The sequence below is a fragment of the Felis catus genome, chromosome D4 (assembly GCF_018350175.1).
Source record: "Felis catus isolate Fca126 chromosome D4, F.catus_Fca126_mat1.0, whole genome shotgun sequence".
NCBI lineage: Eukaryota > Metazoa > Chordata > Mammalia > Carnivora > Felidae > Felis > Felis catus.
In genome coordinates this window covers 89437496-89455045 of record NC_058380.1, presented here as the reverse complement: position 1 = coordinate 89455045, position 17550 = coordinate 89437496, and the positions used below count along the sequence as shown (strand labels likewise).

At 50.0% G+C, this 17550-nt stretch overlaps 1 protein-coding gene and 1 long non-coding RNA gene across 15 annotated transcripts in view; one reads left to right on the top strand and one right to left on the bottom strand.

The window, feature by feature from the left end:
• The window catches only part of RAPGEF1 (Rap guanine nucleotide exchange factor 1), a 132076-nt gene that overhangs the window by 11527 nt on the left and 102999 nt on the right, over positions 1 to 17550 (top strand). For 3 of the 14 annotated variants that reach the window (XM_023242878.2, XM_023242876.2, XM_011288359.4), the window contains exon 1: positions 9324 to 10227. The exons of 5 other annotated variants lie outside the window; for them this stretch is intronic. In XM_023242878.2, the coding sequence (XP_023098646.1) occupies positions 10164 to 10227 (64 nt within the window). In that variant the 5' untranslated portion in view covers positions 9324 to 10163. Of the gene's footprint in view, positions 1 to 9323; positions 10228 to 17550 lie in introns of those variants that run through there. 6 more of the 14 variants (XM_023242879.2, XM_023242877.2, XM_023242880.2 and 3 more) reach the window with 6 other exon arrangements.
• On the bottom strand, positions 11518 to 13960 carry LOC109494018. Its single transcript, XR_002737702.2, has 2 exons — positions 12250 to 13960; positions 11518 to 11692 (listed from the first exon to the last, which is right to left on the bottom strand). It is a non-coding gene; the product is annotated as an uncharacterized LOC109494018 (long non-coding RNA).

Genomic DNA, 17550 nt, shown 5'->3' with positions numbered 1-17550 from the left:
CTTACTCAGTGTAGTGCCTTTGAGATTCATGCAGTTGTTCTTATCAGTAGTTTATTCCTTTTTGTAGCTGAGTTGTATTCCATTGTATGAATATCATCAGTGTTTATCTGCATAGAATTTTATCTTGGTTAACTAGGTCTGTTTCCTGGAAATAGATAGGGATGGCATTTGACCAACAAAAATCAAGCAGCCCAATTAAAAAATTTCAGTAGACGTCCCAAGAGAAGATCACAAATGGCCAATAAGCACATGCAAAGGTGCTCAACACCATCCGTTATTAGGGAAAGTAGGGAAATGCAAATCAAAACCACAGATGCAACGTCACACCCACTAAAATGGCTGCTTTCAAAAAACAGAAACGGAAAATGACAAGTGTCGGTGAGGACGTGTAGAAATTGGAACAGTGGGTGCGGGCTGCCATCCTTTCGTACGCACGGCTCTGGAGGCGGATCTCTGACCCTGGGGCTGGGGCTGGTGGAGACCAGCCTCGGGTCCAAGGCGCCCTAGCGCTCTAGTGTTTGCCCTCGTGCGGCACAGTGGTGACAGAGATGACATACGGAGACCACGTGGACAGGGAAAGGCCCTGAGACTAGATGGAGGGAAAGTAGGGACCCACTTGCCCCCAGGAACCTGGTGACTCCATCCCAGCCGGGGGGGGGGGGGGCAGTCATTGAGGTCGGTCAGCCATCTGAGCGGTTCCTCGTTTCCTAGAACAGAGTTTACATCGACATGTCTGTGCTCGGCTCCAGATTCTCTCAGGCTCACCTCTTGTATTCAGTCCAGCCATTGCTGCCCAGATCAGTTCTGCACGGGCTCCCAACAGCTGCTCGTAGGTGTCGCCCAGCACTCTTCGGGGCTTCTCCTTAATGCTGCAGCGTGGGAGACTGTAGAAATCTGCTTGGCGTGCGCAGCCCGGAAGTGCCAGGGACCCCACCTCTTTGAGGCAGACTTTGACCAGCGCAGATGAGAACCAGTGGACCCCTGCTTTCCCTTCCATCCGCAGGGCGTCAGTCCAAAGACACGGTACCTGCCACTTCCCAGAAGGTCCGAGGGGTTAAGGAACGGATCTTTGTGGTGGACAACTTGATCACGCCCTCTTGCGCTTCCCTGTCCCTCGTTCTGCCCTCTGAGACCGCACTGTTCCACTCTTCACTGGGGTTTGCACACTAAAAGAAAGAAACTGGAACCATCGTGCACTGCTAGTGGGCACGTAAGATGCTGCAGTTGCTATGGAAAACAGCATGGCGGTTCCTCCAAAACTTAAAAATAGAATTACCATCTGATCCAGCAATTCTGCTTCTGAGCGTGAGGAAATAAAAGCAGGCTCTCAGGAAGACATTTGGACACCCAGCTCCGTAGCAGCGTTGTTCACAGGAGCCCAGAGGCGGGAGCAACCCAAGTGTCCACCGAAGGACGAGGAGATCGACAAAATGTGGTCGTACACACACGGAACGTTACCCCGCCTGAAAAGGAAGGACATTCTAACACGGGCTTCATCGTGGATGAACCTTGGGGACGTGATGGCCAGGTGAAATAGGCCGGTCGCAAAAGGGCAAATACTGTGGGATCCCGCTAGCACGGGATACCCAAGAGTGGTCAAAATCGTAGAGACAGGAAGTAAGTAGGATGGTGGTTGCAGGGGCTGGGGGAGGGGAGAGCGGGCGGTTACTGGTCAACGACGCCTTGTTAAGGCCAGAGGACTTGTGTGGCTGGATGGTAGTCACATATGTGACGGGATGAATGTGCTTGTTACCACTGAACTGCGCTCTTAAACATGGCTAAGGTGGTGAATTTTATGTTACATGTATTTACCACCACTCATAAAGACTTACCTACAGTTAGCATGTTTTTCAGTATTTAATCACTGTTTAACCTTAAATGTCTTTGCGAGTTGTATTAAAACATGGAAATAATCACGGCACAAGACAGCTGTGTTACTGGGCAGCAGTGTTCATGGTAAAAATGACTTCTCGTTTCATTAATTCATCTGAGCTGGGAGGAACCAGACATAGTCTGTAAGCACCTGGTGGGACAACCATGCTTGGGACTTCGCGCAGTGACGACTCTAACTGGGCGTGTCCCCGAGGAAACCTGTGTGATTATGAGATGGTGGTTCCTGTGGGGCAGGAGGCGTTTAAGCCAGGGTGGATCCTGTACCCACCCGATGTGGATCTTGTCGCCTTGGGCCTGAGCTGCTCAGCTGTGCTGGGCTCCTGCAAGGACCCTCACAGAGAGAGGGTGCTGTCCAGGGCTGCCCTCTGGCAGCCTTTGGTTCCCACCTCTGTCTGCCTGAACAGCTGAGTCCACGGGTGGCCAGCGGAAGCGCAGCGGGGGCCAGAGCCCGGTGGGTGTTGTGGGTGTTGTGGACTGGCACAGGGTCAGTGCTTAGCGCGCGTCCGCGCTTGATAAAGACTCTCGCGCTCCCCCGTGGCTTCCATCCGAGACTGCCTGGATACCGTTGTTGGCACTCACTCTCTGAGTTGACAACACAGATGGCATTTACTCCACCGTTTGGCAGGATTCCAGGCTATTGGCCCCATTCATGAGAAGGTATCACTGACCTGGCGGGGAGGGGAGGATGATCTATGGAGAAGCCAGATCACGGCTGTTCCCGAGACTTTTAAGGCCAGGCAGACTCTGTTAGATGGAATGGTGCCTCCATTGGGGAGCTGCCTCCTTGAGATTGCCACGATAGGGTCTCTGGTCCCGTGAGTTATCACTGACCCATCTCTGTGAGTCCGGGATCACCGGCCGTCGCTGTACTGTTTTGGTAATACGGCACCAACACACGTAAGGCATGTTGTCGGTTTAATAACGCTTCTCAGGAAACAAGGAAAATACGTTAGCAACATAGATTATAAAAGAACAAACCCTGATCTCAAAAGTTAAATTGTGAAGAAATATACATCTCAGGTTCAGGGAAATACAATGCGAAGCACTGATTCCTTCTTAGAGCTGGTTTCTTGAGCACCTAGCGTCTACAGTTCATGGCACTGGATGCTGGGGACGGGGCGATACGGAAGCCCCGGCCCCTGCCCTCACGGAGCTCAAGGCAACTGGTTCAGCCCCTGCGAGCCCCACCCAGCCGTTGAAGAGTCAGACTCTGGAGCTTAACAAATGGAGTCCTGTTCTCGTCTCACAGTTAGGTGTCTGGACGCCAGAGGAGACTTACCTTGAGGATCACTGTGCTCACGTAGACGGTGACAGATGGGGTGACGATCGCGCATTCTGGCTTACACCTGCTGTCCTGGCACAGCTATTAATAGCATCCTCCCTGCCGCTCTCCAAAATGTCCTGGTTCGGATGGGAAAACACCGAGGGAGGCGTCATTTACGACTGCTGGGTTCCACATTTGTGCTGAAGAGGGTCTTGGTTTGCAGCGAGAGAACTGTTTCAAAATAGGGTCTGTTCCAACGCAGGATCAAGCCCACAGAAGCTGCGGGAGGGTCGCCGAGTTGATTTGGGTCCCATTCTCCCTGTGGGCACCTGCCACTCCGTATGTTCTGGTTACTCAACTCATGGAAGCATCAAAATCTGGGACAGTCTGGTTTAAAAAACAATAAACATGTACATACAACGATCAGAATGTGTTTTCCTTATGATCACAGTCAGGTTAACCAGATCTTAAATTCATATTCTTTGGAACGGATAGAAAGGATGTTAGTGTTTGTGTCAAGTCTTACAGAGGAAGTTGGAAAAATAATTACATGACAACACTGGTCTAGGTGAAGGTGGATGGAGATTTTGTTTTCTGTGTTGCTATAGAAATGTGTATGGGAAGATTGAATTTTTATACAATTTCATTTTTAAACAGTATTTTTTTAAGTTTATTTCTTTTGAGAGGGTACGCCCAGGAGTGGGGGAGGGGGAGAGAGACAACCCCAAGCAGTCTCCACGCTGTGAGTGCAGAGCCCCCTGTGGGGCTCAGACCTACGAACCATGAGATCATGACCTGAGCTGAAACCAAGAGTCAGGTGTTTAACCAACTGAGCCACTTGGGCACCCCTAAAATTTCATTTTTATTTAAGTGATATACCTGATGTTTAAGGAAAACATTTAGAAAGACAGGACACTCTGTATTTATGATAAATTGGTAACTTGTAGCCTGTTTCATTAGCAGGTAGTGATGGCAGGATCTTCTGGGGCCGGGTGGTCCCTGTCCTGAGGACCTGTAGGTGTCCCCAAATCCTGCCCACCTTCTGTGGTTGGTCTTGGATTTTAGCACATGGAGGTGCTGGGCTCCAACCCCCGGTATCTGATACACTAGATCTGGAGTTGGGCTGAGCGTTGGCGTTTCTAGCGAGTGGCCCCGTGATGCTGCTGCTGCTGGTGGGGTGGCTGAGCGGGGGACACCCTCTGGAACCACTGCTTAGAGTTAAGTGTGGAGCGGACGGAAGGGTCCTAGGAATCTGACCTCAAGCGCCGCCCTTAGGATAGTGTAGTCGTAAGGCTGTGGGACGGGACTTCTGTGCATCGATGCCAGGAGCCGTGCTGTGTGCGTATGTTTAATCATCTCAGCAGCACTGCAGGGAGGGGGTGGTGGCCTCACCCTACAGATGGGGAAAGGGAGGCCTGGAAAGGTTCACGTGACTCGTGCAGCTGCCACGTGGGAGAGCCGGGTCGGAGCCACTGCTCGGTGCCGAGACCCTTAGAAGATGAGTAAGTGTCAAAGGCCTCACAGAGCGAAGACGATTCTGGTACCACAAGCAGGAGTGAGCAGCCCGAGGATGACCGTGTGGACACCGCTTCCCCGGCACTCTGTGCTCTCGTCCGCGGTGGTCTAATTAGCGCTGACGGGATGGCCGGAAGACTGGCAGTTGTGGAGAACCTTGGATGACTCTCGCACTAAATGTATACTGTGCCTCGGAAGATTAGCTAATTAATTAGGTTGACACACGAGTCATCGTCAGCAAGACGTCTTTAAACTGCACATCTGGAACTTGAAGACCAAATGCTACACTTTATGTTTAAAGTCACCCAGCATTCACTTTAGGACTTTAAACGCATCGTGTAATGTAAATGTTTACAAGCTACTCCTGAATTGTCTTCACGTGGACGTGTCCCAGTAACTTGAAGGCACGTCCCTCTCAGCCCTCCTTTCTCGGGATCCTCTCTTCCAGACTCTCAAGTTTGGAATGTTCTGGGGCCGAGTCCTCTGCTCTCTTCCCAGGCAATCTCAGGCCCGTGTCTCTAAACGCCACGCAGATACTGGTCATTCCCATGTGTATGTTTCCAGCCCCAAACTCTCCTCTGAACTACAGACTGCCCACTTGCTCTCTGCCCGGACGTCTCGCAGGGGTTCTCATGTGACGTGCACAGACCAGAGCTCGTGGTTCTCCGCCTCACCCACCGCCTCACCGGCTCCTCTCGGGGTGCCCACAGCAGGCAATAATGCCGTTTTTGATCTAAGTGTTCAGGCTCATCCCTGACTCCCTCCCAACCCACGCCCGATGTATCCGTAAGTCCTCTGGGGCTTGCTTTTTGATGTATCCCCTCCTCTCTGGCACTTGTTCCGGGCCACCACCGTCTCTCCCTGGACTGCCGAGGCCCCCTCCTTCCTAACTGGCTTTTTGGTTTCCACCCTTGCCTCACGATCGTCTGATTGGCATTCATTAGATCAAATCAGGCCTGTTCACGATTGTCAGATAGCTTCCTGTCACAGTGTGAGGTCAGCACAGAGTCCTTGCCATGGCCTGTGGCGCCCTGTACTCTGGCCCCCGAGCAGGCTTTCGAGCTTTTCCTTCAAGTGTTCTTGGAACATGCCAGGTGCACTCCTGCCTCAGGGCCTTTGCTCTGGCTGTTCCGTCTACCTGGAGCGTTCGTTCCCCCGGGCGTGGGGTGCGCCTCCCGAGAGCCCGGGTCAGAAGCCGCGTCCGTCATTTGCTGGTTACGTACCTTGGAAAGTTGCTCACCCCTCCTCCTCGTAAGTGGGTTTTCTCATCGGAGAAGTGGAGCCCGCATCTGGGCCGTTGTGCGGTCCTGACGGGAAGCCCGGCGATGCCAAGGGCCGGGGAACCAAAGCTCTTGTGTGTGTTTGTGCCCTGACTCCTCCGGGTCCGGTTCGCATGGCACTCGGGGGCCACTCCCACCTTTCCCGTCACTCTCCCCCCGCTGTCCCCTCAGCCCAGCCTTTTCGTTTCCCTTCTTCTAACGTGGCGCTTTTGCTGCTTTTCCGTGATCTTTTCCCTCGTCAGGAGGTAAGCTCCTGTCAGCCACTATTTCACCAGAGCCCAGGAGGCCTCCTGGCGCACAGCTGAGGCCCACCGATTTTTGTGGACTGAGCAATGAAAGGCACGTATTGGGTACAGACTCAGCCTCTTATTGGAGAGGGGTGTGCTGCTCAGAGAGCTCGGAGGGCACAAGCAGATAGCCCTGGTGGCCCTCCCGAGCCCCTCCCACTCAGGGTAGAGGCCACAGTGAGCCAGCTGCTTGTCGGGCTGGGGGCCTCTGTCTCTGCAAGTCAGGAGCTGTAAGGGGCAGGAGGCGACCGATCCCGAAGGCCTGGAGAGCTGGTGGAAGATGTGGGCTCCTGTCCCTCTGCTGACACCGCTGTGGTCCAAGCAGAGCAGAGATTGTGGGACCCCTTTACGGTTGCCCATTGACCGTGTGCTGGGTGTTGACTGTTAGGTTTCTTTGGTGTAGCCGGAGAGGAAGGGGGGGTAGGGTACGGTGCCGGTAAGCAGGCGTGGGTTTGGGCATGGTGTCGAGCGTTTGGCCAAAGTTGCTAGGCCCCAGCATGGGGCACGTGGGAGAGAAAGGTGGGAAAGGTAACTTGGGGACCAGAGTCTGCAGGGCCTTGAATGCCAGTCCGGGCACTTGAGAATTCCTCCTGTAGGTATCCCAGGAAGCCTCGACATTTTAAGAAGTGTTCGCCACGCATATTTACACTTTTCCCAAGTGTCCCAAATATCATGAAGTAAGCAGTGGAGGAGAAAATCAATTTCTGTTCACTTTAAAAAAGCAGTCTCAGTCTCAGTTCCAAGTGGAATTATACATTGAGGGGTGTGGGCTCTCTCCCCTTCGTGTCCCTTGGGCTGCATTGAATTCCTGGCCCAGTCCTGACTTTGAAAAGAACAACAAATGAACAGCTTCTTCAGAAGGCCGGGTGCTGGTTAGCGGAGAGGGGCCTGCTGTGGCTGCCCTTCTCGAGTGAACTAGCAGGCCCGGTGGAGGTCCTCAGAACCCAGAAGCTGGCTCACGGGGATGCCTTGGAATCTGAGGTTCTGACCCCTCGTGGTTTGCAGGTTAGGTTAGACCCCAGGAAAGATGGAGTGGCCGGCTTTACTTTAGGGTTCGTTTCTGTAGAGTGTCCCTTTTAGGCCTGCCCGGATTGAAACAAAGCAGCCTTGTTTTGGATACAGTATCAATATTCAGTGAGGATTAGTACTTTGTTGTTGTTGATACACCCCTGCCAGAAATAAGGCAACTGGCTGGATGTGGAAAAACACCAGACTGGGAGTCTGTGACTTGGGTTCTCTGGCTGTGGAAGCTTGAGGAAACGTCTCTCTCTCTGTGGATCTCATTTTCCTCATTTTGGAATGAGAGGGATGTGAATCTTAACCTTTGGAACCCTTTGAGACTTCGATGACGGCCGTGGACTTTCCTTCTCCCAAAATGAACACTCATGGTTTGGCCAACACTTCAGGACCCCCCTGAAGCCCATGAGACCAAGCGCTGTACCTGTAAGGCCCTTCCCAGCTGACTTCCCCTTTACGTCCCCCCATTTATGTACCTCCACCTTCAACAGGGCCTTTGCACATGCTGCCCCTGCACAAAGTGCTGTTCACCCCTTTGTTTGGTCGATTCCTGCTCACCCTCTGAGTGTCACCCTTCCCTGACCTCTGAGATTAGATTAGGTTGCCCTGCTAGACATGCTTCCCTTACCCTGAACCTCTCAGCACATGTTACTGACTCTCCCTAAGCTCTGTGTTGGTATTTATTAGGTGAACCCCTGAGGTGCCTCCGACCGCACATTCTGTGATTGACGTGTGACTGTGCGAGCATGTCAGAAGAAAATACCAATCTGTGCTCTGTGCTTCCTGTGGCACTCTGCACAAGATGTGTTGTTTTTTTTTGTTTTTTGTTTGTTTTTTGTTTTCTTTTTTGCCTTGGCTGATTTCCTCTGGGGCTGGGCAGGGAAGTCACTTCAAAGCAAGGCCTAGAGGGCCCAGAAGACTGGCTCCCAGACTTTCTGCCTCAGTGCCCTGCTGAGCCTGACCTCCAGGCTGGTCCTTCCCCTTTGTTTATGTTCTGGGCTGAGCTGCAACTCCCACTTGGAGCCTTCCCACAGTGCCTGGTGCTTCCTCATATTGTTGTATTTTTCTCCAGGGGGGAAGTGACCAACATCAGACTTTCCTCCGAGCAGACAAAGTCCACCCACAAAGCCTCGCGTCAGCTGCCGGGCACCTGCCTCCGTCTCCTGGCCCCTTGGGGGAGGTGAATGTGCACATTACAGCCGTCACTTGGCTTTCTCCGTGATTTGTCTCTTAATTTCCCTCAAGGAGTGTTCATGCCCTGCAGGAAATCCAGCAGCGCCTTGTGTGGAGGGGAGGGTTCTCTGTAAGATGCTTCAGAACCTCGGCAGCCACGGCATTACCTCCCTGCTTTAGGTCACTTTCCACATTCTAAGGTGTTATTCTGATAGTTCAAACATCATAGGTGAAATTTTATTTGCGCTAAAGAAATGAGTTGTCTACCAGAATGTTGCAGCACGTTTCCTCTGATATGGGGGGAAAACAAAAAACAAAAAACAAAACAAACAAAAAAACCCTTGTGCAGGTAAATAAGTTTTCTTTAATATATCTGAAGCTGGATGTTTATAGATTTTAATAAAATAATAAAAACAACTATCCTTTAAGAGTATCTGCTATGTGCCAGGCACTTTTTCAACATCATATTTAACTTTTTCGCTGCCCTCTGAAGTAGGTGGCATAATTGTACACATTTTACATAAGTGAAAAACTCAGGACCAGAGAGGTTAGGTTCCTGTCCCAAAGTTGCCCAGCTGAAAGTGCTCACAGAGATTCAAACCAGGCCCACTGTCCTCCAGGGCCAGCACCTTCCCACTGCCCTCCTTCCTCGTCCAGTCATGAGGAAATGGGTACTGGGATTTCCTAGGCAAGGACACAGATGGAACTCCGCTCTCTCACCAGGTGGTGGCCCTGATCCCCTCCCCACCCCACCCCCATCTGTAGTGCAGGGGAGGAGCTTGGTGGGCCCTGCCCTTCTGTGAGTGATTTGGGCTGCCGTAGTAATGCCTCAATACTGAACATGTGGTCACATAGAGTCTGATTATATGGTACATGCGTCCACGGCATCCCTGAAGCATTTGTGTGAAACAGGGAGCCACATCATATTGGCCGTGCGGTGAATGCTCTATTTCTGGTAGCAATGCGTTGTCCATTCGGCTCATCTGTTAGAGTCCTGTATTGCCTCCCTAACGTGCGGACCAGAGGTGGGTCACTGGCCACATTCATAAGAAAATGCATCCCAAGTTAGAAACAGTTGACTTACTGATGAGCCTTACAAATGAACTAGAAATTTGCTTGAGAGAACAACTTTGAAATGAGGACCCTGTGGTCCAGCTGCTTCTCAAGGAATCATGACCTCCCCTAATGATTCAAATGTCAACTTTCTGGGCATAGGGGAAGATAAAGAGAATGGCCTGTCGTTAGGAATAACCCATTGAAGCTCAGCCTGGAAAATGTTTCTGATGGTGCACCCAAACTTGGTCCATTTCTGACTTTCAGCTTCTTGGTCACCTGATTGCCCACTCCTCCGCCAGGAAAAGGCAGCGTGGAAAGTGTTTGGAAATACAGTTCACTCTGAGGCCGCTACCGTGCCGATGAGTAATAGAGCGTCAAAGGAAGGCCGTGGAAGAGCTTCCTAATATAGACCGACCGGTTACGGGACCCGCCGGTAGGGCGATAACAAGCCTTTCCTTCTGGTTTCCTCCCTGGGAGTGAAGGGAGTTTGAAAGGCGGGAGGCAAAGACCTCTCAGAGCAGAAATCAGGTTTTTCCTGCAAGAGTGTGCCAGGGCTCGCTGCTGGGTGATTGGGATGTCTGAGAGATGAAGCCCCGTTCAGCCGGTGCCTTGGTCCTCAGTCGCTGCTCAGCGAAGACACCTGGGCTTGGGAGAACCCTCTGAGCCCCTGGCTTTAGAATGGGCAATGCTGCTGAAAAACAGAAGCCCCGGAAACGAAGCCGTCTGTGCCCCTGGAAACAAGGTAAGGAGGCCCTGGGCCTCTTCTCCAGGAGGAAGGAGGCAGCCTTCATTGGGATATTTTGGCTCAGAACCAGAGCTGAAACTGCTTGGGAAACACCTTCCACACTAAAAAGCACTCAGTGCAGCATAGTACAGTCTAAAGAAAATTAACCGTCCTAAGGAATAAAACGATTCGTATGTCAATATGACGTCACAACTCGGCCGAGAACGTAGCTCACCTTGAGGTTTGTGTTCCGTGCAGCAGGTGTGCTGATTGAAAATTTTAAGCTTTAAAAAATATGCCGGATAAAAATGTTGATATCCGGGAGTTTGAATCTTTTGGAACGGTTTGGGGAGAGAATGTTAACAGCTTTTGAATATATAACATTTTTCTCCCATAGACTCCAAAGTACTTTCCATAAGAAACCTCATGCTTACCCGTCCCAGACACCCGTGATGCGGGCCCACGTCTGCTCACGCCTGCTCTGTGCCTTTCAAGGGCCCTGTGTCAGTGTCCACTTTAAGGAGGAGGAGGTCCGTGGGCCACAGGCACTGCCACAGAGCACTTGGGACTGGGGGCCCTTTGAACCATGGCCCCGGGCACCTTGGTCCTCCAGAGCATCTGACTGCTGTTTTCACTGTGATCAACCCCTCAGACCAGCCGCTGGCCCCCAGGACTAAGGGTCATGGCTCTTTTACCTCCACTCCGCAAAAAATGGAGGTAACATTTGACCAGCAGCAAGACTGTGTGATTGCAGCTGTATCCGTGGGTATGTGTTTATGCAGAAAATACAACCTGGGAGAAAATACACGGAAAGGTTGACAGTAGTTGTCTTTCGTGGTCAGGTTATAGGTTATTTATTTTTCTTTTTAAAAGGGAAAACTAGGTAGGCTGCTAACGTAATGTCAAGTTCCAGCCTCTCTGGCTTTATACCACTCATTCTGTGTCCAGCATGTTACTGTGAAAGGAGTCCTCCCTAGTGGCCTTTGATCGGGTCTGGGTCTGAGCAAAACGGTGATAAAAGACATTTGGGGGACAGCTCAGGAAACTTGAATATGAGCTGGGTAGTAGATGGCACCTGGGGACTGTTGCTAGCTTCATTATGTGTAATAGTGGTAAGGAGTCATGTAGGAGAAAGTCCTTTTTTGGAGATAGTCATACTAAAGTACTTGGGGGCAGAGTTTTGTGGCCTATAATTTTGCTCCAAAATGGCGCAGGTGAATGAGTGCATGTGTACATACCTGGAAGCAAAGTAGGACAAGTGTAACAAGTGTTAGAATCCAAGTAATGGACAGGTGAGGTTTGCTATACTCTTGTTAATGGATTTTTACTCATTGTGGGGGAACCATTGAAAAAACGGTTGCTGGTCACGCCGTAGTGCGGTACCCTTCCGTAGCACGAATCTTAGCAGTCGCAGGTATTCACTGAGGTGGGTCTGGATCCCCCGCTCTTGCTCAGGGCCACGTATCAGGGGTGGTATCTCTGGCTGCCAACAGGAAAATCGTCGTAAAAATCCGTTAACTCAGAGGCACAGCTTTTATAACGGGAATTTAACGTATGTTTTCAGATAGTCTCTGGTTTTCCTTAGAAAGATGTAGAAGAGTTAAGACTTCTTAAAATTTCCACTGGAAGCAGCTGGGTTCCCCGCCTGTGTTGCATTTTGCAGTTTGTGTGTTTGTGTCCGGTAGTTTCCATGAGAGGGGTGTGGGGGCGCGGCCGGCTGGGCAGAGAGGAACAGCCGCTCCCTGCCCCGGTTTCTGTCTGCCTGGACCCTGCTGGCCAGGAGCACGTCTTTGCCAGTGTCGGGTGCGTTTGTCTGTGCAGCTTAGACCAGGGAGAGCAGTGCCTCTCCCTGACCCAGAGTCCGGCCGTGCCTGCCAAGGACCCACAGGAGCAAGGGTGGGGGGCAGTCCTTCACCGTTGCTCGTCTTTGTCTTTAAAGGTTGTTGATGTTTTGGAAACGGGATTTTCGAACCGGATCGAGTGAGTCCCAGGCACCACTGTGACCCTGATCTGCATGCATTTTCCGCGGTCCACACTCACCGTGGCTGTCAAGTCTCGGTGGATGACTGGGGACTCCAGGCTCCACGGCAGAGCAGGATGGTGTCCGTGTCTGCTTTGGGGGCAAGGGAACGGGAAACGCGTGTTTGTGTGCATTTGGTAAAAACAGCCTAGGCTGCCCCTGACTTCTCCAGCCCGTCTGTGGCCCAGCCGTGGCAGGGGCTCCCGGGAATACAGACTTTAACCAGAGCCAGACATTTGTGATTAGAAAGGTCGAGCTCAGAGTACATTCTGAAAGCAAATTTAAAGGGAATCACTATCTGCCCTTTAGATCATTTACATTTCTGTTTCCAGGTTGTACGCCTGGAAAGTTGAAAAATCAAGTGACAGGATATTAGTGCAAGAAACACAAATCTTACCCCCTCTGCCAGCTGTCCCCCTAAAGAGCATTTTACACCTGGCAGAGAGACGTCTAAGGATTTTAAACAGCGTGCAGCGCACAGCCTTTGAGGGGACCAGCATTATACATACCCCTGTCTTATTCTTGTTTTTCTAATGGCTCTCAGAACCCCAAACATAAGGATCAAACAGTACTGCTTGCTTTTTTTGCAGTGCTGGGTGCTTGCAGTGGTTGATAAATGTGAGTTATTTGCAGTCCCATAGTGAGTTCTAGCAGGCCCCCATACACACATGCGCGTGCACACACACACACATGCGCGATGGGAGGTAGGATCAGGCAGTGGCTTCCGGTGTGATCCTAAGAGTTCCAGCCAGCGAGAGCTGCACCCCACGCTTGCCATCTGACCTTGAACAAGGGGATTTTGTAATCCCACGTGGCCTCATTCCCTCACTGCCCTTCCCTCCCACGGTTTCTCCAAATGACGGTGCCTTCCTGTGTTATTTCCTTACAGCCCTCACCGCAGGTATTTTTTTTATTGATCTGTTTTATACACTGATTGTAAACCCCCTGAAGGCTCTCTGTTGGGACCCTTGTTCTGTCTCCCACACTGGTGAGGGGGTGTCACTTGATGCCTTCCATGAGTGCATTTGGTGGCAAAACTCCCGCTCCCTGGCTGCCTGCGTTACCATGGGTATAAAGGAGGTATGAAAGGCGGAGCCTGGGCCCTGGTACAGAGTAGGTGCTCAGTAAACGGTAGCCACCGATGCTGGCCTGTGTGCTGGTTACGGGGACCTGGAGGTGTTCATTCTTTGCCTTCCTGCTAAAGTGGAGACATCGGGGGTGAAAATAGGTACATCTTCCTCTATCCCACGACGATTCTGAATTTACAGAGTAAATCTATTGAGGATTGTCCACAGTGCAAAAGATTGCTTCACCAAAAGCACTCAAATCATAGTGAATATTTAGTTGCTGATTCATTGACCGAAACAGCTGGTGAAACCTTCCATTTAGAGCTAAATTGAACTTTTAAAATGCGCCTATAATCCTGCCCTGTCAGAAGACTCGTTCGTTCATTCGTTCATTCTTCCTTTTTAAGAATTAATTTGAAGAGTTGCTTGCAATGGTCGTCTTGGCTTTGGGGAGTATAACACAGGCACGAGTTTCCTTGGGAGTTAAACATTGCAGCAGTCATTGCAAATGGAATTGTTATCTCCTTCAGAAATCCCAGCAGCTCAGGGCCATACCAGCCTGGTAAATGGAAAATGTTTGATGATTTGCATGTTTGTACTCAGCTGGGTGTGAGTGAATGAAATTAACACCCTCAGTGGAAGCCCTGACTATATATAAAAAGTGTCTTTCCCCGGGGGGGGGGGGGGGGGGGGGGGGATGGGACCCGGAGGGGGGTGCTTGCGGAGCTGGGAAGGAGATTGGCTGGCTGAGGTGGGGGTGGAGGTAGGGAGTCCGGGACTTGTCGCTGATTCCACATGCTCCCTGGTCCCAACTGGTTGGATTCCAGTCCGCAACGGTGCTTAGACTTGCCACTCCAAGCTAGGTAGTGAAGAAGCGTCTCAGGCCCCGGACACCTTTGTGCCAGGCAGTTATACTGATGGCTTTTCTGGCCAGAGCAGAAGCCGGCCCACCTCCCACCATCCATTTTCTGGCCTTTCTTCCATTGCTTTGGGACCACAGTGGTGCCTGTGTCAGCCTCTTGGGCAAGCACTGGGTGCTACGTTCAGGCCACCAGGCTCAGTGCCTTCTAGCTGAGGGAGGCCAGCCACGTGACCTCACACTTCCAAGCCCGATCCTGGTCTCTACGTGAGATTAATAATAACACCTACTCGAGGGACCGTTGAGAGAAGTAGATGAGGTAATTCACGTAAGGGGGTTACAGCCCTTAGCAGGCAGTGAGCACGTAGTGAATGATAGTCCTTCTTCTTATCATACATCCACGGATATGGATCATGGGCCTGGCTCTGTGCAGCCCCAGCTAGCAGTGTGTTTGACAATTCTGCCTGTTTCCTTCTCTCAGTGTGAGAGATCACAGGTCAGGTGATCGCAGAGGTGCTGGTGAGGTCTGTGAGTCAGCGACCGCCCGCACTGGCCCTTGCTGTCCCTATCTGCAAGCTCTCTGGGTGTTCAGTGTCCGGAGAAGGCTTCCGTTGTGCTCAGCACTGGGGGCACAGGGGGCTTTTGTGGCGTTGCGTTTCTCTGAAAATGGTTATTGTGGGACCCAACACAAGTGAACTATTCCTTGTTAACTAGAATATGAAAGTAATCAGCACAGTCCATCTTCCTGTTCTGAGTACTGTCACGTTGCGGTGTTTTTCCATAACTGCATCGTGGCTAGGAGTGTGGACTATGGAGCCTGGATGCCGGGGCCAAACCCTTGCTCCTCATCGTGCTGCTTGGCTTATTGTGATCTTAGTGAACTTCGAGACCTCAGTTTTCTCATCTGTAAAGTGCTTACAACAGCTCCTGGCACATAGTGTTTATCGTTGGTGGTATTTTTAGGTTGCAGACAGAGGAATTACATTTTACTTTAATGGAAAAGGTGTTGCGTTATTAAAGAAAAGATTGGGAAAAATGGACCAAATGCAAAGAAGAAAGTGCATGTTGAGCGTCTAAAGGGCCTGAAAGAGAGCAGAAGTATTAGCTCCGACTGGTAATCTTTTCCAGAGCGGCTGCCCGTGCATGCATAGTTTTCATAGAGTTGTAACCATGTGCAAATCATTTTTTTTATTTCATGCCTCTGTGTGGTCTTCGTAACTACTGTAATGACTGTACTGTTCCATTATGTTAATATTCCATAACGTATTAAATCATTTACCTGCTGCTGAATATTGCAGTTATTTCCCCTTTTTTGCTGTTATAAGCAAGGCAACAATAAGTAGCTTCATTCATACGTATTTGTGATTCTTTTGGATGATTTTATTTCCTTAAGGTGAGGTCCCAGTGTAAACTTCCCAAGCCAAGTTTGTAGGAGATTAGCTTTAAGGCTCTAAGGGACATATCTGTCAACATTGTCACGAGTGATGCATCAGTTTATCCATTAGCCACAAGCCCATCAGCACTGAGTATTATCATTTTGGAATTGTTTCTTTTGTAGAACTTAGATTGTATTTACTCATGCAGAGTGATGAGTTACCTAATGGCATGGGGTTCAGAGAAGGGCATGGGAGTTCAAAACCCATTATCAGTTTAAGAATCTGTTTTTAAGATTCTGTGTTCTCATTGTCCTTTGCATGGAACTTGACTCAATCTCATTCAGGTGCTAAGTTTCATGGAAAAGAGGCATGAGATTTTGTGTTAAGGATAGCCATTTACCATCACAGCTTTTTGTCTTTTGCCTCCCAGGGAGGAGTATTAAATAATTCAGTTTCCTCGTGTGAAAGGGAAAGAGTGAGCCCACAAGTGTTGTTAACACGGTTAGTGTAATGATTACCGTTAGGCTGTGTGACGAATGACCCAGCCCCTCCTCCTCTCCGCTTCTGTAGGGCTCTCTCCGAACCTCCGAGAACCGTTTTCCCCAACTGCTTGCCTGTGATGGGCTGCCAGCTCAGTTGTTACTCGGACGGGTATGTTGCTGTCAAACTGTGCTGCCACGGAGGTTTGAGTCAACAGGTGCAGGCCTCGGGTGTTAGGGTGAATACAGTGGACGAAGGTGATGCCTGTTCATTGGCGAGGCTCTAAGCCACGGCTGGACATGACCATAAATAGGCTTCAGGATGGGAGAAAAGAAATTTATGAAGCAGAGGTTATTTACCATGCTAATGGAGTCACAGATGTCTTCAGCTAGAAGAGAATGATAAAAAAAAAAAAAAATTCCTAAATGATCCCCTAATTTAACTAATGAAGAAATTGAGGCTTAGAGAAGTGAAGTGACTTGTCTGAAGTCCTGCAGCTAGTTTGTGGCTTAGGGTCTCCTGTGCTAGGGTAGTAATTTACCAGTGGTGTAGTAATGTACGTAATAAAGATACAAAACAATGCAACGTATTGTGTATATTATGATTACATATTTTGTATTTATGTTATATATTTACAAGCTGTAGCATATGTTGTGTCCAGTACGTTGTATATGTCGCATCTATCATGTATACAGTATACGATATAACGCAGTAACATATGTAACGATATAATAGTAACGGGTTGGGATGTAACGTTACAGTGATGCTGATGGCTTCCTTTATGCCAGGTGTGGTACTAGAAGATCTGCATACATAGTGGGCTCTTCCATAAGTCAGTTTTTTGTGAAGTGAAAGATCAGATGTAGGAAATGGAAACGTAAGTGTGAAGGAATTTTTCTCGTGAGAAGTGTGGGGTGTTGTTTTGGGTGGGGTAAGAAAAGGGAAGGAAACTTCGCTTTGTCATCAGATATTTCCAAATTTAGAACAATATCTATCCCTAGCCGTTGGCTTTACGGTATGCTTTACCCTGGGAACAGGCACACAATACGCTTCCGTGTTTGACCACGTCTTTCCCAGCTGTGGGGAGGGTGTCACCATTGCTTTAGATAATAACAATGGCCAGTGGCCACTTTAAATCTAATTACACTTTGGCAATTGCTTATAGGGCACTTGATTTCAGAAGTCACTTCATGCTGAAATACCAGATGGCTGTTTCTGGAGACTCTGTGGACCACAGCCGAGGAGGCTCATCTAGGTCACGGATGGGTCAGTTTCTTAAAGGGCCAGATAGCGACTCTTGTAGACCTTGCAGGGCCAAGAGGCATGTAGGTGCTTACATAACCAGCTAAAATGAAACTGTTTCAAAGTGTGAAAACCAAATTCTTTGCTTGCAGGCTATAAATAAGCAACCTGCACCAACAACCAGGAGGCTGGCGGGATTGGGGCTACAGGCAGAAGTTTGCCAACCCCTGGTCTGTGGGGTCTTTTTCGGTTTGGGTGCTCTCTTCTGTCGTCATTATGCCTCTGGTGCTCTGAAAC